Consider the following 25,376-nt stretch of genomic DNA (forward strand, 5'->3'; position numbering starts at 1 on the left):
TAATTTTGTATTGGGGGTTGGGGTAATTATGTTTTTAGGGCGGGTGGGGGAGCGGGTCGTTAGGGGTGGGGGGTTGGGGTAGTTTTGTATTTAGGGCGGGTGAGGGTGTCAGGTGTCTAGGTGCGGGGTTGGGGTAATTTTGTATTTAGGATGGGTGGGGTGGGTTGTTAGAGGTGGGGCTCGGGGGGTCGGGTAATTTTGTATTTAGGGTGGTGGGTGGGTTTTAGGGGTGGGGGTTTGGGTAATTTTTTATTTAGGGCGGGTGCGGGGGTCGGGTTTTTAGGGGCAGGGTGGGGGGTTGGGGTAGTTTTGTATTCAGGGCAGGTGGGGGGTCGGGTTTTTTAGGGGCGGAGGTTGGGGTAATTTTGCGTTTAGGGTGTGTGGGAGGCGAGTTAAAAGGGGTTGGGGTGGGGGGTCGTTATTGTAATTTTGTATTTAGGGCGGGTGGGGGGCCGGGTTTTTAGGGGTGGGGGTTGGGGTAATTTTGTATTCAGGGTAGGCGGGGGTCGGGTTATTAGGGGCGGGGTGGTGGTCATGGTAATTTTGTTTTTAGGGGTTGGGTAGTTTTATTTTTGGGTGGTGGGGTTAGGGGTCAGTTTTAGGGCTCAGGGAGGGTGGAGGTATCAGGATAGTTTTTAAAGGAGTGGGGTCGGGGTACTTCTGTTTTTAGGGGCAGGCTGGGGGGGGTCACTGTAATTTTGTTTTTAGGAGTTGGTTTTTTTAATTTTTGGGGTTGGGGTCGGTTTTAGGGTTCAGGTTGGGTGGGGTATCGGGATAGTTTTTAAAGGTGGGGGATCGGGGTACTTCTTTTTTTAGGGGTGGGGTGGGGGGTCGAGGTAATTTTGTTTTTAGGGGTTGGTTTGTTTTATTTTTAAGGGTGGGGCGGTTTTAGGGCTCAGGGTGGGTGGGAGGTATTGGGGTAGTTTCTAAGGGTGGGGGGGTCGGGGTACTTCTGTTTTTAGGGTGGGCGGTGGCATGCGACAACCACGCATGCCGTTTCCACACATGCCTTTACTAGGCATGCCCTTACAACGAAAAATCATTGTAAAGGCATGCATGGTAATGGCATGCGTGGCAACAACGCAGTCGTTGTTCCGACCGCATTGTTCAGGCATGCGTGGTTGCCACATGTGTGGTTCCATCATAGAACCGTGGTAAAGTGTTGATCGGTCACATAATAAAATGCAATAAAGAAATCTTAAGGATTAAGGACCTTTCTTAATGATGGTCCAAGGACAAAATGCATGTCATAGTAGACATAAATATATTTTCTTTACTTTGAAAGCTGCTCAGTACTGCTGGAGCTTGCAGAGTACAAAAAAATTGGAAAGTGAAGCTACAAGTACCCACTGCTTAATTTGTAAATAAAAACGTGCCAGTGACCAAAGCCCTCCTCTTGAATACGTGGCTGCTGCAATTAAATGTGCGAACACGGAATACTGAGGCAGCGTAATCCTGAAGCCATCTCGGGCCTCTTCAATCCATTTACAGCAACTCCCTGCCCCTTCAGCTCACTCTTGCAACTTTCTGCTTCCTCTCATTTAGTCACTTTTTCATTTTTCTCTTCCTCTGTCTTTCCCATGTGTCTTTTGCTCGCAGTAAATGCTTGAGGCAAAAAAATAAGTGTTGATGCCCGCACCGGAAACAACAAGCACAAATTAAGTACTGCAAGTACTTGTATGCAAAGTACTCTTATATGGAAAATCAGGACTAGCAGAAGGTGGCCCTCATGAAATTGGTCCCTTTGAAGGCTATGAAAATAATTTCATGTTAGAACATTGGTATGTTGAGAGCTCCACTGAAGACAACTCAACCTGGAGGAATAATTGTTAGATGAAGGGGGCTTTTCGCATAGCAACTCTAGAAAATGCCTGTAATAATTATCCCCTTGAAGGTGAAAGGTGAAAATCCTAACATTTTTCCTAGATCAAACAATATCAAAACAACTGGAAAGAGGAGAGGAGACATGCCCTATTAATTATTAAACATTATTATGCACAAACGTGTTGTGGTGTGATTATAGATTCAACATTCTGAGTCGCAGTTTCAGAATACATTGAATTTTAGAATAATAAAGTGCAGGTAAAATGATGGAAAATCCGCCATCATGGTGGATTTTCCATGTAAAATTTTTATATTACAGAGCGGATATAGGGTGCATTATTGGGAAACGATGCATACTGCATGAAACAGCTACAAATTCGTACATTTCTGGGGTTTTACAAAGATTTTGCAGGATATTTCCACCATAGGAGCGCTTGTATAGTTTTTTCCTAAAGGGCCAGAAGCAGTAGGCAACGACCTTTGTTTGTGGAGAAAATGTTCCCCCTCTGGAAAATATCTTCGCTTTCGTGAAAAGCAAAGAAAATAGCTAAATGTGCAAATTCAGCCCCTTCTGTGTCACTCTTGGAGACATTAAACAAATAAATATTGGCCAATGGCAGTACGCCTGGGACGTGTGCCTTTGAAGAGCCTTTTTTAAACCTGGTAGGGAATAGTCACGTTATTATCAAATGGCAAAGTGTGGTATCTCACCCAGTTTGAATATGATTGGCACGTGTCATTCACACAGGGTGCAGGGAGACACAAGGCCACTTGAATGCTAGAGTGCCTCCTTTAATTGGAAAATAATCATGCACGCCCAGGCCAGAAAATGCAATTAGTCGTCAAGGGGCAGAAAAAGGAAGAGGCACTTGAGTGAAACATCGCTCAGCACTGATTGCTCATCAGCAGCCAGAGATACGTTTAGTGAGCTTCCAGACTGTGCCTGCTGCGGAAAAAGAGACACTAAGGGGCCCATTTAAGAAAAGTGGCGCTTCATACAGTGCAGCACCACTTTTCTTGCGCCCCTTAGCGGCCCCCTACTGACACTATATGTGCACTGCATTCAAAACATGGTGCACCATGGCGCAGGGTAGGGGGCAATAGCATCATTTTTTATGACGCTTTTGATGTACTCTGTATTTTGGCGCTATTCCTGCAGAGTACGTAGGGGCCCATTATAAATAATGGTATGCCCCCTTTTAAGGCCTGCTCTGAGCAGGCGTTAAAAGTGGCAAAAATAAGGGCGCAAGGAAATCTCTTAGATTTCCTTGCGCCATTTTTTCAGCCACCCTTGCATACATTATGCCTGTCTCAGGCTTAGGGTTTACTAAGTGGCGCAACGTATGCATTGTGCCACTTTGTAAATACGGCACGGAGATTTTGGCCATCTAATGAAACATTAGCGTAAAAAAAATGGCGCCAATGTGTCATTAGATGGAGCTAGGGGCTCTTTAAAATGCCCCTAAGTGCCACTGTGCAGGGCTCAGCAGCATTAGTTACAACCCCTACATCTGGTATCAGGTATCCCCTGAATCTTTGAAACATATTGCCCTATATTATGATTGGTGTGCCATTCGAAGATCTGCCACCTCATACGGTGCCAGTATGTGTCACACGATATTGGCTCCCTTCACACGGTTACGCAGTAAGGAACCGATAACACTCAGCAGCAGGGAAAACGTACTACACAGAATGGATTTCTATCTCATCTCTTGGGGGCTTTGAACAGCTGATGTCCATTAAGGGGTGTGAAAACATCCGAGGATATCGGCACCGGCCTCAGCAAGCTCTTTGTTTTTAGGAGGAGGGATTGGTGTGGGTCGGAAGCAGTCTTGTCCCTTTACGCAGTTCTTATTATGAGGCTCCACCCCTTACAAGGCCCGCCCCTCCTCAATTGATGAGATATTTTTTTAACTGATAGCTGTGCATTCATGAAAGTCAGCAGGAGAGAGGGAAAACTGTTGTTCCAGGGATCCCAGTAATGGAAGCAACAGGGACCTCGATGTTTGTTTAGCCCCTTATTCTGTACAAAGGAACAGAGCAAAAAACACAGATCTGCCTGTGCACTTTGGGGTCTAAAATAGCAAATTTTGATGTTGCTCTTCCTTCTCCTGGTGTGTAGGCACAAAAGTTGACGAACACTGGACAGCGCTTAATTTGCAGAAAAATGAGTGCCATGGCCCAAGATAAATCTCAGGAGATCACTGCATCTTGCCCACCCACTGTCCTTGCCAATATGCCAATTCCAGTACCAACTCTACCTATTACCCATTGCACTCCTACAGTGGGACAATTCAGCCTATTCCAGGTCACCCAGCGCTGTACGAATGGCCTAGACGTGCTAGTATTTTTACTTACTTAGTATGTATTAAATTGTTAAACTCTCTGCTGGTGAGCTTATGTGAATATTAGCAGACAAGTGATGGACTCCCATAAATATGTATGAGTGTTAAATAGGTGGTGGTTCCTAGCACCAGCAAACACTGGCCGAAATTAAGCACTGATGCTGGAATAACAAGTCATGGCACCTGATCTCAGGCTGAAGTGCTCGTTATTCGCTCTCACAGCACTGGCAAACACTGGCCGAAACTAAGCACTGATGCTGGAATAACGAGCAATTGCTCCTGATTTCAGGCTGAAGTGCTCGTTATTCGCTCACAACACAAACAGGAGTGCGGTTGTGGTAGAGGTTAATTTTTACTAATGTCCAACTACCTTCTCTTTGTGCATCAGGAACATGCTACTCCCCAAAAAATCATGCGTCGCACAATAGTCACGGGCAGGAACAATCAGTGATGGTCATCACGCCCTAAAAATGGTGGTACACCCTTTACTGTGAGCTGGAGGGCCTAAGGTAGTCAAAGGCAACTGTGGGAGGAGCTACCCAAGGCTCTGCCACTGCAAAAATATAGCAGCCCTATCTCTAAAGCAGACAGGGCAGAACATTCGACAGGGCAGGAGATCTTGTCTCCATCTGTCCATTTTCCAGCTTCCCCTACTCCTCCCTCATCTGACTGTATTTGAGGAACACCACACTGTGTTCTGGAAAGAACCAAGCCCTCAGTGGGGACTCCACAAATTTCTTATCAGCTATGAATGCCTGTGAATTGGCAATGGAGCTTCTCATGCCCTACCTCACTATGGTATAGTCCATGCTATGATGTAACCAGCTTCACCTCCTCAATCTCTGCATTATGACCACTTCCTGTGCCTGGTGCTTTAACGTGCACGAGTGCCTGTTGCATTAAAAACAGGAAGTGCTGACGGCACAGAGAACTGTCAGCACTGTTACTGATATGCTGTTTAGTTTTTCACCTGGATAAGTTTGTGCCACTTCTTCAGTGTACATTGTGGTCTTATCCAAATCTGGCCTGAATGTTCCTTCCACCTCGTGTTCTTCCACACCCACCACCCCACCGCAGTGCATGGTCTTTCTTCCTTCACACCACATCCAAAGAGTGTATCCTCTACCCACATGGTCTGACTAGAAGCTATAGGCCAAAGAAATCTATACAGTTATTTCATGTATGCATTTATGGAGCTTGAAAATGTTGCCTCATACAAATACTCTGGCCGCTAATCTCTCAGAACCAGACTGCAACCACATCTCATTGATTTCAAAGCATTATTTGCAAATAAACACACAAATGAACGGGGGGAAAGAATACATGTCTGGCTTCTTTATTACTACTTTAAACAGATTTTTAACACGGTGTGAAAAATCATTATTCTGCAGGAATTTTTGGGAAGGTAATAGAACTTATAACTTAATGAACATGCAATGTCATGTTTTGAAAAATGTAACTTTTGGGAAAAAGTTCTAGCAAAGAAAGATTTTTGCAGAAGATGTTTCCACAAAAAACATCCGGCCTACATAAAGTGTTTTTTTCCCTGCAAATACTCACTTCCAGCAGGATTTGTCGATTGCAACGTTAAAAAAAAAAAATTGACTACTTTGTGAAGTTTTTGAAAAAGCCAACTTTGCAAATTTGAAAAACCTCCTATTGTTAAATAACCAAAATGCTCATTATGTCCTGATGGTGACCCATATGAAACCGGATGGGACCCTACAATTTCCTGGGGCTTTTGAATCAATTAGATGTCTCTCAGTATGTTACTAGCTGAGTTAATCAGTTTCTCCTTTTCTGGGTTCTACCTATTCTCTTTATTTTTCTGCACAGGGCATCCATTGACTCAGTGGTGCTTGTTAGCATCCATGACGGTGATGAAACCTACTGGAGGCCATGACATAGAATGATGGGCTCCTCACTTTAAGAATATTGAAAAATATTGAACAAATTGTTAAAGACTGATGCTGTTGAATAATGAGATGTGACTGCTTTTCATAATGTTACTCACACCTTCTTTGGACACAAACAAGGGGTTGGGAGGAATGCTTGTGAATAGTCTAAACCACTAGCAATTGATGTGGGTAGCATTCCAACCTATTGTTTTTTGCCCGCTTTGGCACTGTAGTTAGAGGCCTCCCTTATGCAGATCAGTACTGACCTTGCTACTCATGGGAGCTGCCAGGCGAAGCTCCTGGCAGAAGAGAACCCTAGCAACCCCGGACCAGAACATTAGCCTCCACCAAAGGATATCACTGGACCCGCTGTGGACAAAGGCCAGTAGTCCACCAACAATTGGCCTCCTACTGGCCTAAAAAAGACTTCGAGGGACCCCGATGTCTGTGGCCAAAGTCACCCCTCCTCATCCTTTGACCGAGGAATAACCATAAGGACACCCCCGTCAACTACACAGCACCCAGAGCATTCTTGAGCATCCTCCATCTCCTGCATCCTTAGCATTAGGACCACTCCATTAACATCTGTGGTGCTTGTGACGTAATGTTTAGAACTGGACTGTAGAACTCTTTGGTGACCAGGAAACTGTCCAAATACTTCTTAGTAGCCCCTCTGACCTTCTCCCTGCTGGATTTGGTCACCCTAGCTGGGCCAAAGTAGCCGAACACAAGTCTTTGAAACCTTTCAAAAGTTTCCAACTTTATGGTTACCAATGCTTGTTTGCAGCTTGTTTGCAGCTGTGACTAAAAGTATTGGAACTCACATTTGCTTTAAAAATCTTTATCCCTGGAACCCTTTGATGGATTCTGTTCATATTGGGCTCTAACAATTCACAACAAATATACTCTATTTTTATAAATTGGTGTTGGATTTTTTTTGTGTTGTGTGACTTTCTTATTTTGTTGTATGGTTCTTCTATATGCTATATACTAGTTTATTTGTTTAAGCCTTGCTGGTCGAAGCTACAACTACCCAGGGGTGAGCTAAAGGTTTTGCAAACAAGCTTGACTGGATCCAAGACAATGTTTGCAAATGTATTACATGCTAAAGGGTGATACATTGTATTCAACACAACACAACGTTTAATCAGTGGCGGCTGGACTCAGGACAAAGTGATGGGGTGGGGCAAAAAACAAAAAAGACACACAAAAAAACAAAAAAACCTTACCTGCCGCCTGCTGCATCACCACCAGTTCGCCGCTCTTCTGGGTACATGGCTGACGGCGCAGGCTCAAAGCCTGCCCTGCGGCCAATCTTAATGCTGCTCTCATGCTGCTGGAAGCATGAGCGCAGTATCAGGATTGGCCTGAGTACTCTCAATTTGCACTCCCAGGCAGACTAGGAGCCTGTACCTGCTCTCTCCAACCCAGCAGCACAGTGCCGGGTTGGAGACAGCTCAGTGCGCATGTCTGTTTGGCTGTCCTGAGAAGGCCGGCCAAACACACATGCGCACTGAGGGGAGTGCACCTACCACTCCCTCTGATGCCTGTCATCCCCATGGCCCCTGAAATACAAAACAATGATAAAAATAGTTTATTATCGTTTTATTTTTCAAGTTTATAGCTGCTGCTGCTGTCGAGGGCGATGCTCCTCCGCAGTGTTTAACCCTTTTACAGGCTAGGTTAGGATGGGAGCGCTGCTTTCTATTCATCAAGTATGGGCTCCAATGGGATAGTCCATTGTCATGGTATGCCAGTTATTACATCATAGCGGTAAATCATTGGTTGAAAAGGTTGAAAATAATATTGATGTATTTTTTATTTCTTTTTTTGGAACAGCAATATTTCATCCTACTGATTTTGACAGACGGCGTCATCACTGACATGGCCGACACCAGAGAGGCCATCGTCCACGCCTCCCACCTGCCCATGTCCGTCATCATCGTCGGGGTTGGGAACGCAGACTTCAGTGACATGCAGATGCTGGATGGGGACGACGGCATCTTGAGGTCACCAAAGGGTGAACCTGTTCTGCGAGACATCGTCCAGTTTGTGCCATTTAGAAATTTTAAACATGTGAGTTGGATTTAGGTTTTTATGCTTGAAGTGGATGTGAGGCTACAGAGCGTCAGTGACTTGTGTTTGCCAAATGTCTTACCATCATTGACTCCCGCTAACACTGGACAGACCAAATTTTTTTTAAGTCTTAATTTTGGAATGTTCAATATTTGGCCACATTTTGACCCAGACTGCAGTGCGAAGCATTGTATGTTTATTTTCTATGGCATAAGATTTTTGAACAGCTTTGCTGGCTTTATTGTGAATAAAATATGCTTTAACCCAAGTAACATCCATAGAGCTTAGCCTTGGACCATAGATTGTGCTTGTTTCGATGGTACAACAGAGTAGAGCCACCGTAATGACTGTATTGAAAATCAAAGGCTATATGTTCTAGAACTGTGGTCGTTAAAAAATGGCTGTAATTTGCATTGCCCTTCCCTGGTGCTAATGACTTACCACCCCAACTTTGGAGTCAGTAACATATAAATAGTTTGAGACCAGAATGCCAGCTGTAATCCATTGATATATAGCAGTGGTTCCCATCTTGTGATCCGGGGACCAATGGGGCTACGCGACTGCTTAGAAAATGTAATAATTTTAACAGATTAGGTCCCCAGCTTTCAGTAGTGACTCAGTGTGGGGGGGGGGTCCCCCAGATTCTAAGAATGATTCAGAGGGGGGTCCATGGTTCCAGTACTGATAAAGTGGGGGTTCACAGAAGTCAAAAGGGTGGGAACAACTGATATAAACTACTGTATTTGTTATTTGAATTGAATACCTAACCTACACCAGTTCCAAAGACTGAACTGGTAACCAATTCTAAACACGATTTTGAGATTTGGAAAACGTTTCAGAATCTTAAAATGTGTTTAGTACATTTAAAAAAGCTTTTTACCCGTAGTAAAGGGGTGGTAAGAAACTTAGTACATCTGGCCCCAAATGTGCTATTACCCAAACACCACTATTAGAGTTTAAAACAGGTATTGTCATTACAGGGCTCGTACAGGAAAACATTACATTCCAGGAGTAAATTTCCTTTTAGTTATTAAACATGTGTTATAAGCAAAAGCCATTAAAAAAGTACAAATATATATTCCTGTTAAAAAATGAAAAAAAAACATTATGACAGCACTTGAAGAAAATATATGATTATCTATAATTTTGCAGAATTTAAGTGTAATAAAAAAAACAGTCATGTACACTGCAAACGCATAATTTCCACATTCAGAAATAATTTTAAAGCATACTTTGAAGTTTTCTACTTTTAAAACAAACACAAGGTTTGTGCATGTTTTAAATTGTAGAAATACTGGCGTAAAAAGTGAAATTTTTGCTCGCGTAACAAAGGGCGTGGTAATACGAACGCTTCTCCTTAAAAGAAGCATTGACAGCCTTGACATCTGCCATTAAATCCTTCCTCTCCCATCCCGGGTTTACCCCAACCAAGTGCTTCAGTATTTTGGCGCATCATTTGAAATTTCCACTCCCACATTAAAGATGATCATTTGTGTTGAGCTTTGCGTGCAGGCAGGGCCAGCTTTAGAACTGTTGCCGCCCGGTGTGACAATCTTTTTTGGCGTCCCCTCCCCCCATGACCTCTTCCTAGGATCCCCTCACTAACACCCAGAAAGAGTGCCTCCCATCTCTCCATAGCCTCTCTCTCAGGTACATTTCATTTGTTTTAAAGCACTGGTAAAGCTGGGTTTACTAATCCACTCAGGTACCCACAAAAATGTTCTTTGCAGCAGGCATATTAACCCTCTGCATTACTTTATGGTGAGTCAAAACTGCCAGTAGACTAAACTCTGACCTTTCTTTCTAACAGGAACATTCATCACAGCAGTTAGCTTGGCATTTTTATTGCTGCCTAAAAGCTGGATGCACAAGGAGCTCTGCAGGAGGTGCCTTTAAATCCTACGTTTTTGCTGAACACCGCCCCCTGAGGTCAGTTCCTCCCATCCAGGTCAGGGCCCAGTACGGCTGCAACGGCCGCTTTGCCGTAAAGCCGGCTCTGCTTGCAGGTACCAGATGCCACTGATCTTGGGTTCAGCCATGTTCTGAGCGCTGTGCATTTTCATAGGATGCAAGCAGAGCAGAACATGGCCATGCACCAGATTACAGAACAAAATAAGTTTTCTCCCAAGAGCGTAAGCAAACTAACAAGTCTGTGTCTTTACTGGGAGAACACAACAACAGTGACAGAGCCACAGCATGATTTCCAAGGGGCAGCAGGTATCCCATCACAGGAGGGTACAATGTGTGACTCCACCCATCTGTGTCCCCGTGCCCGCTTCCCAAGTGCAGCCATCAGGGGCAATGGGTCCAAGTGCCACCAAACTATGGGCCTGATTACGACCTTGGCGGATAGGATACTCCATCACAAACGTGACAGATATCTCGTCTGCTGTATTACAAGTTCCATTATATCCTGTGAGCTTGTAAAACAGTTGGCTGGATGTCCGTCACATTTGTTACAGAATATCCCATCTGCCAAGGTCGTAATCAGGCCATGTGAGTCTGAAAATCAGTGTGGCTGTTTGCCCTTGCCCTGGGTCTATATTACAGCACAGCGGTAAAGGTGTTCCTTCTGTTACATGCTTCTACAAACCCGTGCAAGTGGTGGAATTCTGAAGCTGTAGCAAATACAACAGAAATACACGTTCTCCGAGAAATCCATTTTATGTTCCAAACTCTACTCATTTTAGATTTTTTTTATCTCACTAATTAAATATTGATTTTTAAGTATTTTAAGTTAAAGCATGTCAAACTCACAGTTCACCTTCCAACGATAAGATAGGTTACACCTGGCAAACTGATCCACAGAAGTGTAAAAGTTCTGTGTCTCAATCAATGAAAGCTCTTTCGTGCTCGCAAACCAGGCCTTAGGCTTTGAGAGGGATAAAAGAGAAAAATAATTGTAAGTGATGGTAGGAGTCGCAACGACATTAGAGGCCCGCAGCTTAAACATTGCAATTCCTTGCAAATTGCACGGAAAAAGGTGAAGCAAGAGACATTAGCCACCTTTTTGCAAATTGCAAGGAAAAGTATCAACGCCTAAATTGGAAATATGTTTAGTGAGGGTCCCTCCATGAGGTTTTTTTAAAAGCTTCCAGGAATTATTATGTAAATAAGTGGTTGCTTGATTAATGTAAAACAGCATCAGGATGAGTACATTCCCTAGGTGTAGATCTTGGGCGTTCATGCTACAGACTCTGTTTATGGATTCCATGGAATCCGACAATTGCTGAATACTTTTCCCTGACTTACAAAATGGCTCCCTCCTGGTTGTCTTCCACCCCCCCTATGTAAAGTTAGAAAATGCACATGGAGCTGGCGTTTAGACTCATCAATTCTAAGCTTGTGCAATGGTCCATCACTTCTCAGACAAGTTTTATGAAAGATTTTTTTCTTCCTATGGTTAACAGCATCCTTGGAGTGACCTTCCTCTCCTCAGTGTACAGACAAGGTATAGCCAGATAGCAAACAACATAGGTTTACTGTAGTGCTTGCCCGCAAACTTTGAACCAACTATTGTAACATCTAATGAACTCAAACCGGTTTCCTGATAGATCAGGCCCCCTAACAATAGAGCCTTCACCCATAGCCTCCCTCACATTGAACACATGTATGACTTCTTGCAGGGGGATTTACAATGTTTGCTTTCATAAAGCAAGAGTGGTGAGTATGGTCCTGAGACAAGCTCAGAAGCACTGGGCTAGAAATGCTCAAGGGATGCAGCATGATAGTCGTTAGGAGTGCATGGAGGAGCATGAGGCGGCAAAGCGGCAAAGTGCCTTAGGGCCCATGAGGTGAATAGAGCTGGAGGCCACTGAAGGATGAAAGGACCTCAGCAAATGCAAGGAGGCTGAATGTCCTGATGATGTTGGGATCCTTAGGTTTCTAAAGAATTCGCAAAAAAAGTTTAGCATCACACAGTCCTACATTCATGAGTTACTCTCTCTCTATAACCTACATCTATTTTATCATTTTATGCAAGCGAGTGGGGAGGGGGGTGTGGAGAAAGACTATGGAATGCATCACTGCATTCCCTTTTGTGTTTGCCAATCCAGGAATTCATTGAACTATTTCATGTGTTTCTTAAAAACAATTAAACCTATAGCTTTTAGACAATTTGATCTATAATCTATTCCAGAAAATGCCCCATTTTGCTCCATTTAACTTCAAAATCTATAAGAAGGGAGAATCCCATGAACCATCCATTGCTCTTGCAAAGCAATTCAGGGTATTTGATTACACCCCCATTTGTTTCACATTTTACCAACCACCACTGGGGGGATGCCTGTTTCACTAGGTTGCATTAAATTCTTAAAGTGAACAGATGTCAGTGTCATACTAGCGATTAGGTGCTTCTGTCTGGAACTTGCACATGTCCAGAATGCACCATCTAGGTAGAAATGGGGGCCTGGAGGCTGGAAGGAGAAGCCATGGACAAAGAAGGAAGAGGAATGAAAAGGAAGGACATGATCTTGTTAAGAGCAGTAATGTATACACCCTTGGGGTTGCTAAGGGACTGGATTAAAATCACTCGCGCAGCAAAACGAATGAATCACAGCAGGCCTTCGAGCTGGCGCATTTGCAATCCTTGGCCCTTCTCAGCAGACACGCAATCAAGGTTGCATTAACATACTTTACATTCATTCCGCTGGCACTGATCCTTGACACTGAGCAAATTGACATTTATTTATGCAACCTGCTGCCGCGCGCGCGTCTGCCTCTAGTTCTGCAACAAGAAACCTTGACTTCTCTGTCCCACCTCCAGTGACAATACCTCAGTGACATTTGAAGTCACCCTTTGCAAAGGAATGATCTTGTTTTCAATGTTCCATACAAAAGTCTGCTCTCCATCTTCCCTGTTGTCTCTAAAGGACTGCCTTGCATTGCGGAAATAGAGTTTATCACATAAAGTACCTATTACACAGCTCTACATTTCTCACAATGAACTGAGATTAACCTTCACTGCACCCTTTGGTTATCTCAGGGCTCCCAGATATTTGGTGACTGCATCCTGAAAATTACTTCTCTTTCAACTTACTGGATTACGTTTTTTCTTTTAGTCAAGTCTTCAATTCATTCCCCGCATAGCTGGAGGGCAACCATATCCTTACTCTCGCCACTTCTAGCTCCATGAAGAGAACGTATGAGTGTATTCAACAGAGGTCCATCGTTACTTAACTTATCTTCTGTGCACCCTCTCCCACGACTCGACACAGCAGTCTCATATAAAGAATATTTTCTAAACCATTGTCCGTATTTTCCTGAGAGTCGAGCAGATGTTCAGAGGGTTTTGATCGTGTGGTTTTAATAGCATTGACATTGCCCAAAGCATCCAGTTAAATCTATTCTCGATGCACAGTCATTTAAAATGATCATGTTGAAAAATTGGATGAATAGAGACCCCACTGCATGAAATGGCCAGCAACAGCCAGGATCTGAGGACCAGGCCTACAGAGTCTGCTCTCTCTATCTCTCTTCTTCCATGTTGTGTTTATCAGTTGTCAGCTTAATAATATATGAACATTGAACAACAATCCTAGACTATTAAATTCACCATATTGTGCCTTTCTGCCTGAAATGGCACTGCATTGAAAACGTGCCTCATGCGAAAGCTACTCACAAATTTAGATATTCTCCAAATTCCTCTGTGTGTTGCTCCTTAACTACTCTTCCCTTTCCAGTGCAGTACTGTTAGGCAAATTTAAAACATTCTTCATCGATGTTATAAAAATCCCTGAAGAAAGTTCTGTCCAGCTGAAAGTAATGCAAAAGTCCAACATTGGGGCAGTGGCAATACAGCCTCTGGCCTTGTTTGTATCCTATTATCGAGAGCTTTACAAATGGTGTGATGGTGAATTTGTTTCTGGAGGACAGTTGAAGAGTTTGGCTCTTGTTAAAGAAGTAGGTGATTCCCAAAACATAATTGCTGATTATGCTATGCTATGTTATGTTATGTTGATATGAACAGCGCTCTATCACCCAGGAGGGTGTCCTATCTCTGAGCAGGTATGAGCATAACCAAGCGTAGGCCTAGTGGGACTACTCGAAGAGCCAAGTTGTCTTCTTGCAGCATCCAAGAAGTTAGGACGAGGCTCCCATGTGTAGTAGGAGGTCGTTCCATGCTTTAGGAGTGATGTAGGAGAAGGCGTGGCCATCAAATCTTGTTTCCATATGTGTTGGATGTGTGCAAGTAGGCATCCAGGTGAGCAAAGGTGTCTGGAAGGTTTGCAAAGCAGATGTGATGTGGTATGCTAGGCCAGTGTTACGCAGTGCCTTGGGTGGAGCCTGAATTGTGCTCATTTTTGTAGGGGGGAACCAGTTGAGCTCCTTCAGATGTGGTGTGATGTGAGTGCAGTGTGGGAGGTTGAGAGTGATTCTGGCCACCAAGTTCTGAATGGTCTGCAGTCTTCAGTTGAGTTTTTTCATTCATCAAGTCCTGCTTGCTTGTGACAAGAGCATGCATGACGGCTTTCCAGGTGCTGATTGGGAGCCATTTGAAAATCTTCCTCAGCATTTTCAGGGTATGGAAGCATGAGGCACTGACAGCATTGACTTGGGCAGCCTTGTTGAGTTTGCTGTCGATGACAATCCTGAGATTCTAGACATGGGTGGTGGGTGTCGGTCCTAGCTCTGGCGGCCCTCAAGTGAAGTGCTCTTCCCAAAGATCATCCTATTGAGCTTGTCAGTGTTTAGCTTCAGACATTTGGTCTTGGATTAGGGCTTGGAAGAGCCAACCCCAAGAATTCAGGATAGTGATGTCATGAACACACTGAACACTGAACCAAAGTGTGTGCAGAGCTTGCCACTACAGTTAAAATGGGCAACTCCTGTTGAGGACACAAAAAGTGATAGGAGGAATGCTTGTAAATAGTCTAACCACTAGCAATCGCTTGAAGTAACATTTCAACCCATCAATACTTTTGCCCATTATGCCCCCTCCGATTGAACCAAAACATATGTAAATCAGCCTTGGCCCTGCTCCAACAGGAACAGTCTAGTCAGAACTACCAAGCCAGGTCCTTTCCAAACCAAATCACAAGCAACCCAAGACCAGTATTGGCGGATTTGGGTCTCTTCTGTTGGGTGCAACCTAATTCAGTGGCACAGTCAGTACAAGACCCAGTTCGGGGTATACCATTGGCCACTTTGTGTATTACATCAAAGACACAAAAAATAATTGGATTAATGCTTGAAAATAGTTTAATCACTGGCAATCTCTTGAGATGCCATTCAAACCCACCATTTTTTGACCAGTATACCACCTCAAATTAGATCAACCACACTTAAATCTTCCTTGGGCCTGCTCCAATAGGAGTGATCCAGCCCAAGCAAGGCCCTCTCCAGGTCCTCTGGGTTCCAAATGCGATGTGCCGGCTCTGTTCCACGCAACAACAGTGATGTGTCGATTCCACCCACGCAGCAGCAGAGATGAGTCAATTCTGCCAGGCAGTAAAGGATGCCTCGGTTCCACCAGAGCAAACACCTTAAGGCCATTTGCAAGGGTCTAGGACTGGGATGGCATCACCTAGCAAAACAGACTCACCACGGGCAGAGTCCAGGTGTAAAAACAGGTTGTTTGGAAGTATTTTATGTCCCTGAGACTTCAGATCAGGAGGCCAGCCAGCTAGCCCTTGAAGTCACTCTGGGTTCAAGTGATGCAGGTCCAGTCCTTTTCATTCAGGCAGGTGAAGACCAGGTAGCATGCAGTACAGCAAGGCAAGAGTCCAGCAAAGCAGCAATCCATCAGAGCAGCAGTCCTTCCTGGCAGAGTCTCACAGGTCCAGAAGTGTACTCAGTTGGTGGTGTCAGATATCCAGTACTTATACATAGTTGTGCCTTAGAAGTGGGGGAGACTTCAAAGACAGGCCTTTGAAGTGCACATAGGTCCTACCCTGACTCCAGATTCACTCTGGGGAGGGATGGTATGTAGTCCTTTGTGTGTGGACATGGTACAGCCTATTCAGGTGTATGTGAGGCTGGGTCCAGCTTCTCCCTCCCATTCTGCCCAGGATGGCACATCAAGTCACACTTAAGCTGCCATTGTGTGTGGCTGTCTAGGAGGAATACACAAAACCCGGCTGTCAGCCAGCCCAGACAAGTGATCCGTGACAGGCAGTGGGCACTAAATAGCTACAGTTAGAAAATGCCAACTTTCTATAAGTGATGAAAAACCAACAGATGATGGAAAGAATGCAGAAGAAGTCAAACATTCACCCCCAGTCACAGATCAGGGTTTAATCCATCCTTTTTGTTGCCTGCCATGCCATTCCAGTTTGGACCCGGCCATATGCAAATCAGTCTTGACCCTGTTCCCCATGGGAACAGTCCAGCCCGAACTGCCAGGCCACGTCCTCCCTGAACCAGAAACAAGAATCCTGAGACCAGTTTCAGGGTATCACCTTTCATCAGCCAGGCTAGCTTGAATCTGATGGCATAGCAAGCACGGACCCACATCTGGGCATACCCTTCCCACTTGGGGAAACAAATGCAAAAACAACAGATGATGGACGAAATACAGAACAAATCAAACATTCACCCCCAGTCACAGATCTGGATTTAATCCATCAGTTGTTTTGCCTGCCATGCCACTCCAGTTTGGACCCAGTCACATGCAAATCAGTCTTGACCCTGTGGCATGTTCAGAATTACATTCTAAAATCCAACTTCACCATAAGTTGTGATTTTAAATTGCGATTCTAGAGACACCAACTCAAAAAGTTTATCCCTTCAAATTGTGAATTACACTTATAAAATATTGTAAAATTGTGAATTACACTTATAAAATATAATAAGGTTAATCCTAATTTTATCCTACGGAGATATAGACCTTGCTGTAGTGAAAAACGACTTTGGGAGTTTTTCAGTACCAGGACATGTAAAACTTAAAAGTGCATGTCTTGTCTTTTAAACACATGGCACCCTGCCTACTGGTTGGCCAGGGCCTACCTTAGGGGTGCCCTATATGTATAAAAAGGGTTAGGTTTGGGCCTGCAAAAGGGTTATTTTGCCAAGTCGACATAGCAATGTAAATCTGCACATACAGACTCTGCAATGGCAAGCCTGCGAGATGGTTAAAGAGCTACTTAAGTGGGTGGAACAATCAGTTCTGAAGGCTCACAAGTAGCATTTAATTTACAGGCCTTGGATGTAGTGCAATTTACTGGAGACAGATAAGTAAATTAAATATGCCAATTGGGGATAAGCCAATGTTACCATGTTTAGAAGAGAGAGCACGTTCTCTCTGTTTAGCAGTGGTAAAGTGCACAGAGTCCTAAAGCCAGCAAAATCGAGGTCAGAAAAGTGGAGGAGCTAGGCAAAACGTTGGAGGGAGGACCACCCTAAGGCTATCAAGTCCAACATTAATGTGCACTGTTTTTCCACTGGCTCAGTGCATTATACAGTGATGTTGGCAGAGGGTTGGCTAGTCCTTGATATATAATACCCTGATGACTCAGGTCCCTATTCACAAAGGTAAATTTAGACCAAAAGTCTTAAGTTTACACCAAAAGTCGAACTTTTCTAAGGGTAAAGTTAGACTTTAGGTCTAAACTTAGACGTTTGGTGTAAACCTAGACTTTTGGTCTAAGTTTCCCTTTGTGATTCAGGCCCTTAGAGTCCACAAGCAGTTCCACAATTCAAAGACGTTCATGATGTTTCTGGAATAGGGGTGAACCTTTCCTAAACAGTATACACGAGTAGATACTTAAGAAAATTAATTATACTGAGATTACAAGCAATCCCTCCAAATGCGAAAGTCCTATATTTGGAGGTGCCACGAAGAAGGCTAGATTCCCACAAGAACTGGACTACTTAAAATTACTTGCGAGTTTCAGGAGCAACCAAGAAATGGAGCATGTTGTATGTCTGATGACTTGGTAGAGTTGAGGTCATTAGGAAAAATGTCTTGCTGGTTGTTTTTTTGTTGAAATTTCCAGGACAAAATCTCAGACAACTCCGTACATTTTCGATAGTTTATGAGAGGCAATATTAAGGTGCAATCCTCTAAAAAGACATTACCTGTTCCTTAACTATTGGGGTCGATCAATGCCAGATTTTTCACACTATTGCACTGTTTTCCAGCTGCAATTGGTGTTTGAATGAATGCTGTCTTATTCACTGGAGCAACCTCTGGCCCATATAGACTAGTCAGCACTTGTCTGCTCTCTCTGTGACTCATTCTGGCTTACCGATCACATCAGGACTCACAATTTTTACATTAGTTGAGTCATAAGTCAGTTTATATCAACGTGGTACACGTTGATGAAGCAACATGGTTTGTCTGACTAAATGGGGTGTATTATATGGTGTAGGTGTGCAACCTAACCATGTATTACACCTACCAACCCTTTTAGGACCCTTAGGTTTCATTTGTTAAACCTTCAGCCCGACCTTGGGTAGCTGTGCCTCTGAGCAGTGAGACTTACACAAAGGAACAAGTGTAAAGCATTTAAACAGCACTAAAAACAATTCAATAAGAAATTGGCGTGACACTCAGGAAATCCAACACAGATTTATAAAAAAAGACTGTATTTATATATGCACTTAGATAGCAAAATGAAAAAGAGCCACTGGAGGGTTCCGGAGATTTGGCATTTACAAGAAAAAATAGATCAGAGCATTTCACTCAAACGCGATCAAGCATTGACAAATTCAATGAATTTGACACAAACTTTTTCAAGGAAAACTTGGGCCAGTGTCAATGCGGCTGCGTATAGTTACTTGGGGCAACCAACTCCAGCAGGGAGCTAGCCAGGGAGACCAGGAAGGTCTTTAAAAACAAGTACTTCCACAGGAGAAGCAGTCTTCAGGAAGTTCCAGGCACTTTATCCGCCTTGCAATGGATATCAATGGGGTGGTCCTGATGCAGGGATGAACATTGCTGAAGATGCTCCAAGGAGGATGTGGATGCGATGCAATTGACAGGGGTCTTCCTGAAAGTACTCCTCAGTCCATGAGAGTGGTGTGGGGGTCCTGGTTGCATGGTTAACGTCCCACAAGGGTCTCTCCAGTCTGACCAAAGCCCATTTGTCACTGGACTACCAGTCGCCTGGTGTCACAGTTACAACCTGATTCTTCCTAAGTCTATAACTCATCTATAGCGCATCCTGTGGGGGTCCCAGCAGCTCTCCGTCAGCATTCCTGAGCTAACTCGGGTGCACCTCTGTGCATTGGGTCTTGGTCCCAAGTGCTGCACAACAGTGGTGATAGTGGCTATAAGACTTTGGGCCACCAACGTGCACCAGCAGGCTTCTTCAGCTATTGTGCCCCTGCTGCAAACAGGAGACCAGTCAGCTGGCCCTTTTGGTCTCTAAGGTTCGCTGGGTTCTAGAGATGACTTCTCCTTGAGCAGTACATGGCAGGCACAGTCCCTTTCTTTGCTAGCCACCTGGTGAAGTAGTCACAGTGCAGCCTCTCTTTGCTGGTCCCCGTTGCAACAGGGCAGGCATTCTTCAGTCCTTTCAGGTCAGTTGTGATCTGAGGTTCTGTGCCAGAAGTGTCCTCTTCATGCTTGGGAAATACCCCCAGGGCTGAATGCAGTTAGTACTGGCTACCAAGTTCCCTCCCACCTGGTGACCACTTCCTGTATAGTGTTGCATCTGGATGTCTCGGGATACACCATTATGCCCACTCTAAGATAGCGAGACCCCTCTCTTGTTGTGTGAACCTCACAAGCCCACCACTGGGGAGTGGCTACCCCATGGCTTCACACCCCTAGGCAAACCAGTTTGGCAACTTGCTTTTCCTCTCTGCTCCCTATGCCAGCATGTCTGCCTAAAGAATGGTGCAGCCCCGCACCCTAGTGTTACACATTTGCCCTTCAAAGGAGGCTTCCCCTTTGAAACCTGCCTTTTAGAGACAACACCCATGTGGCTTCCTACAGGAGGGAGGTAACACCTCTCAGTCCTGCCACCCTTTATTATTTTCCTTCCTAAGAGTCTTTGGCATGTCTCCCCATTGGGCAGAAAGCTGTATTGTGGAACAGGCACAATGTATGCCTGGAAAGGCACAAGGGTTTTAAAAGCAACAAAGTGGTAGCTTTGAAAAACTGCACACGGCAACACGTCACATCAATTTTGACTTGACATTCAAATCGAGCTTAATGCAATAAGTAGTTTGATACCTTGGAGTGCCCACTTTGAATGCAATGTTCAGGAGTTTGCACGGCTGAGGGGTCAGGGTGTAATCCTGTATTCACCAATTGGGCAGCCAAGCCTTTCCACAGTAAAAATGGCAGTTTCACTTTTTTACTATTCAGAACATGTAAACAACATGACCTGCTGGTGGCATATGTTGCACCCTGCTTTAGGACTCAGTAGGCCTGCCAGAGAGGAGACTTACACAAATGGACAGGGGAAGTAGAGGCTTTGCCACTGCTTTCAGTGGCAAAGTCATGCCAGCGGTTTACACCTGCTCTACCACTCCGCACTGGTAGACAAGTTTTACTTGGTGGACCTCTGGGGTGGTAAGCCAGTGCTACAACCCCAGAGTTACCCCTCTAACGTAATACCCTGGGTACCATATAGAAAGGACTTACAGGTAAGGTAGCCATTTCCAATTGGGTACAGTCGATTTGGCATGCACATTATTGTCAGTGCACTGGCACTGAGGTCTGGGTAGCAGTCCTCAGTGCTGTCTCAGAGTCAGAAAAGCCAGCAGCATCAGTCAACAAATGGGGTGGCCACACATAAAGAGGCATTTCCTTAAATCCTGACTACCTTCCCACTGTCAATACCCAAACTCAGCTTAACCTGGGTTTGCCTCCTGCATTAAATATTAACACCTATCAGTGTTGGTGTGCAGGGAAAACTACATTGTTGGCAGACATATTGAAGGGGTGAAGTTAACATAGAGGAAACTGAAAGTTTACATTAGATGTAAATCAGTATTGGGAGGTGCAACTGACAAACACGAAGTCTGCTACAAATGACTTGTTGCGTTTGAGAAACAGATCTGACAACACATAGGCTCCAAATGCCTCAGGGCAGATTTACAAATATTTTGCATGACACACCGCACTACATTGCGTGAGAGGGCGAGAGAAGAACATTGTCATGTCTACTAAGATATGGGCCTTCTGCTGTCTTCCCAAGTGCTGGTACACTTTCTAGACTGCCTAGCATCACACACATCTTAGTGCAAAGGTGTGTGCATGATATCTAGCATAGGTGTTGAACTGGAAGGGTACCCTTACACGAAAAAAGTCTATCCTCAGACATACTTTAAAACGTTTCCCATATGTATGGAGGCTGTACAGTGGAGTACACATGCAAAGTTGGAAAGGTTTGAAGAAAAAAAAATGTTTCTACTATTTTTGCTCTGCCTCAATGGCACAAAACCCTGCCTACAAATGTTCGTAAACTGGGTTTTCTGCCAAAAGCCATGGATGGTAGCATAGGAACGCCCATGTACCAACCACAGAATGCCCCCATTAGCAAATTAATGTAAAGTAGCACAAAACACGGTTTGCGTTACTTCTTGACAGCTTTTCAGTGCAAAAAACAAGCTTTGTGCTGGAAAGTATACGCTTTTTCAAGACTTTGCAACAGTTTGCGTTGCTTTTTGTGACTTTGCACCAGCACAAAGCCTTGATAATCTTTCCCCTCATGTTTATAAAGCCATGACCTGTTTTTCTCCTCACCCAAAGTGGTTACATCACACAGTGGAATGTCTCTGACAGTAAAGTCTCCTCCTTGCCATGCACAAGGGTCGCCAGGGTTTTCAACTCCCCTTGTCTAATCCAAGTGTTGTGAGGGATTTCTTTTTTTTCTTGCCAGTGCAACTGCAAACTATCATGGACCTCCTTCACCGCCAGCTCACCACCAGTTTGTGTTTTTGAGCAAGGGCATCTACATCTAACAATTAAATTGAGCACTAGGGATGTCTGATCTGTCCCTGTTCTCCTTCCCACTCAAACAGGACAGCTCAGCTGTGAATGAAATGTCCTCGGTCCTCAAAAGTGAATGGGCAAATGAGGGTCTTCCTCTTTCGTTATCATTCTCTTTCCTCCCATTTCTGTTTTCCCATTTCTTTATTTCCCCAAACATTGGGGCATGTTTACAAGAAAGTGGCACATCAGCTATGATGTGCCACTACCCTTGCACTCCCCTGCACCCTCTTAACGTCACCACAGTAGTGCCATATTTACAATATGGTGCACCATAGCACACGTTAGCACAGTAGCATCAAACATTTTGTGACGCATTGGTCGACTAGCGCCAAAATTGATAGTGCTAGTCCAGCAATGCGTGGGGAGGCCCATTGGAAACAATGGGAGCGACACTTCAATGCCGGCCTTGGGCAGGCATTAAAAATGATGGGAAAAATGGCGCAGTGAAATCTTGTAAATTTCACTGACCTATTTTTTTGGGCCTCCTAATGGGGGAACGACTCCCTTACATACATTATGCCTAGGGCAGCCATAATGTGGCGCAAGGGGTTACTGAATGGCACAATGCTTGCATTGTGCCATTTTGTAAATCTGGCACGGGGAAAAGGCCTCCTTGATGCCACATCAGCATTAAAAAAATTACGCAAGAGCAGCACAATGAGGCGCTAGAGGCTTGTAAATTTGTTTCATAATTTTCAAATTATTTCTACTCGTAGTGGTCTCCTTAACACCTTTGCTGCAAGGGCTTTCCCTCCATTTCCCCTTTTTGGCTTTTTGGGGTAGTTCGCAATCAGGGCTCTATAAAACTTTTTCTAGATAACATATCCACGCCAAATTGGTGTCCTTGGGGATTCTAAAGATACCCAGAGTTTGTGGATTTCCCTGGAGGGGACCAAGAAAATAGGAAAAATACAGCATCATTTTGAGTTTTTTTTTTAAATGGGTAAAAAGTGTTCTAGATGAATGTGTCTGTTTTTTCATAAAAATCAAACAATCAATCAATCAATCAATTAATCAGTCAGTTATTTGTAAAGCATACACTATCACTCTTAGGGTTAAATGGGTGCTGAAGGTGCTGTGTCTGTGTTGAGAAGCCAGGTCTTGAGTTGCTTTCTGAAGACTGTCAGGGAGGGTGCTCTTCGGAGGTGGAGGGGGAGGTCATTCCAGGCTTAAAGCGCGCCCCACTGAAGGAGCAATCGATGCAGGGGACTTGTGCAAGGGCGAGTGAAGAAAAGTGCAGTTGCCTTGAGGGAAGCTCAACACGTGGCTGATGTAGGACGGTCTCAGTTCGTGGAGGGCTTTGTAGGCATGAGTGAGTGTCTTGAACTGGCATCTTTTCTGGACAGGGAGCCAGTGGAGTTTTCTGAGGTGAGGAGTGATGTGTGTACACTTGGGGAGGTCCAGGATGAGTCTGGCTGCTGTGTTCTATATTGTCTGGAGTCTTCTGAGGAGCTGTGAGGGGATACCCGTGGAGAGCGTGTTGCCGTAGTCGAGGTGGCTGGTGATGAGTGCTTGTGGGACGATCTTTCTGGTGTTTACTGGGATCCATCTGAAGATCTTGCCGAGCATGCAGAGGGTGTGTAAACAGGAGGAGGCAACTGCATTTACTTGTTGTTTCATGGTCAGTTGGCTGTCCAAGATTATGCTGAGATTGCGAGCATGGTTAGTTGGTGAGGGAGTGGGTCCAAGTTCTTTCAGCCACCAGCGGTGGTCCCCAGCAGAGATGTTCTTTCCAAAGATCTGTACCTCGGTTTTGTTGAAGTTCAGTTTGAGGCAGCTGGCTCTCATCCATCACATCGGTCATGCGTTGCAGAAGTTGGTTTTGGCATTAGAGAGGCCTTTAGTGAGCGGGAGGACAAGCTGGGTGTTTGTCTGTGTAGGAGATGATGTTGAGTCCGTGGGCTCTGATAATGTCTGCCATGCGTTCATGTAGATGTTGCACAGTGTAGGGTTAAGCGATGATCCTTGGGGCAAGCCGCGTATGATGCTCTTGTGAGGGGAGGCAAACGGATGTAGGGGGATGCTCTGGGATCATCCTGAGAAGAAAGAGGTGATCCACTTGAGGGTGTGTTGTTGAATGCCCATGTCGATAAGGATGTGATGGGCGATGGTGTTGAATGCTGCCAACAGGTTGAGGAGAATCAGAGCCACTGTTTGTCTTTGGTCGAGGGAGATTCTGATGTGTTTTGCGGCAATGAGCATGTTCTTGGTGCTATGGTTGGCCTGGAAACCTAATTGTGATGCATTGAATAGGTGATTCCGTTCTAGTTAGTCGGTGAGCTGCTGGGTGATGCGCTTCTTGAGTACTTTGGCTGGGTATGCGAGTAGGGAGATTGGTCAGCAGTTCTTTAGGAGGGGTCTGACCACTGCATGCATCTATCCATATAGGAAGGGTGCTGTGGAGATGGAAGCATTGAGGAGGTTGATGAGTTCAGTGCTGATTATGTTGGATCCAAGGTTGAAGAGATGGTGGGGGCAGAGGTCGATGGTTGCCCCGGAGTGGATGGAGGACATAATGGTAGTTGTGGTCTGGACATCGAGTGGAGACCAGGTGTTTATGGCAGGGTTGGGGTATGCCAGTTGGATGCGGTTGTCAGATCTGGGCGAAGTGGGTTGAGGGTTAACGTTGTTGCAGATATTGGCAATCTTGCTGTGGAAGTAGTCAGATAGTGAGTCAAAGACTTGTTGGGAGGGGTGTACTGTGGTTTCTGTGGCAGTCGAGTTGGAGAATTCCTTGATGATCTTGAATAGTTCTTTGGTGTGGTTGGTTGCGACGTTGATGCGGTTGGGGATGGCTGTTTTTTTTCGTTTCCTTGATGCACTGGTCGTAGTCGCTGAGTGCTGTTTTGTATTTGGCTCTGACGGAGGGGTCTTTGGAGATGCGCCATAGTTTCTTGAGTCGAAGACACTTTTCCTTGGTGGTTCTGAGCTCTGGGGTGTACCAGCTGGCTTGTCTTGACGTTCTGTTGGCTTTTGCCGGTTACAGAGGCGCAATTTTGTTGGCGCATTTGCTGATCCAGACAGAGAAATTGTGGATGGCCTGGTCCAGGTTGGTTAATGTGTTGGGTGGTGTGGTGTTGAGAGCCTGCATCCATTGGCTCTCAGTTACTTTTTCCCAGCTGCTGTGGGTGGCGCTGCGGTGCGTGGTGATGGTGTGCTGGGACTTGAAGATGGTTAAGTGGATCATTGTGTGGTCGGTCCAATAGAGGTCCGTGGTGTGGGTGAATTTGATTCTGTCGCTGGAGGAGAAGATGGTGTTGAGGGTGTGTCTGTATCCATGGGTGGGTTTGGATACTAGCTGCGTGAGTGCATTGTTGTTGAGGTTCTCCAGTAGGGATGTGGAGT

General features: G+C 44.8%; 1 protein-coding gene across 1 annotated transcript in view; it reads left to right on the forward strand.

Moving 5' to 3' along the window:
* The window catches only part of CPNE4 (copine 4), a 1,215,102-nt gene that overhangs the window by 1,140,992 nt on the left and 48,734 nt on the right, over positions 1 to 25,376 (forward strand). The window contains exon 15 of the mRNA XM_069211919.1: positions 7,907 to 8,143. Within this exon, the coding sequence (XP_069068020.1) occupies positions 7,907 to 8,143 (237 nt within the window). The remainder of the gene's footprint in view (positions 1 to 7,906; positions 8,144 to 25,376) is intronic.

Source organism: Pleurodeles waltl, chromosome 10 (assembly GCF_031143425.1).
Source record: "Pleurodeles waltl isolate 20211129_DDA chromosome 10, aPleWal1.hap1.20221129, whole genome shotgun sequence".
In the NCBI taxonomy this organism is placed as follows: Eukaryota; Metazoa; Chordata; class Amphibia; order Caudata; family Salamandridae; genus Pleurodeles; species Pleurodeles waltl.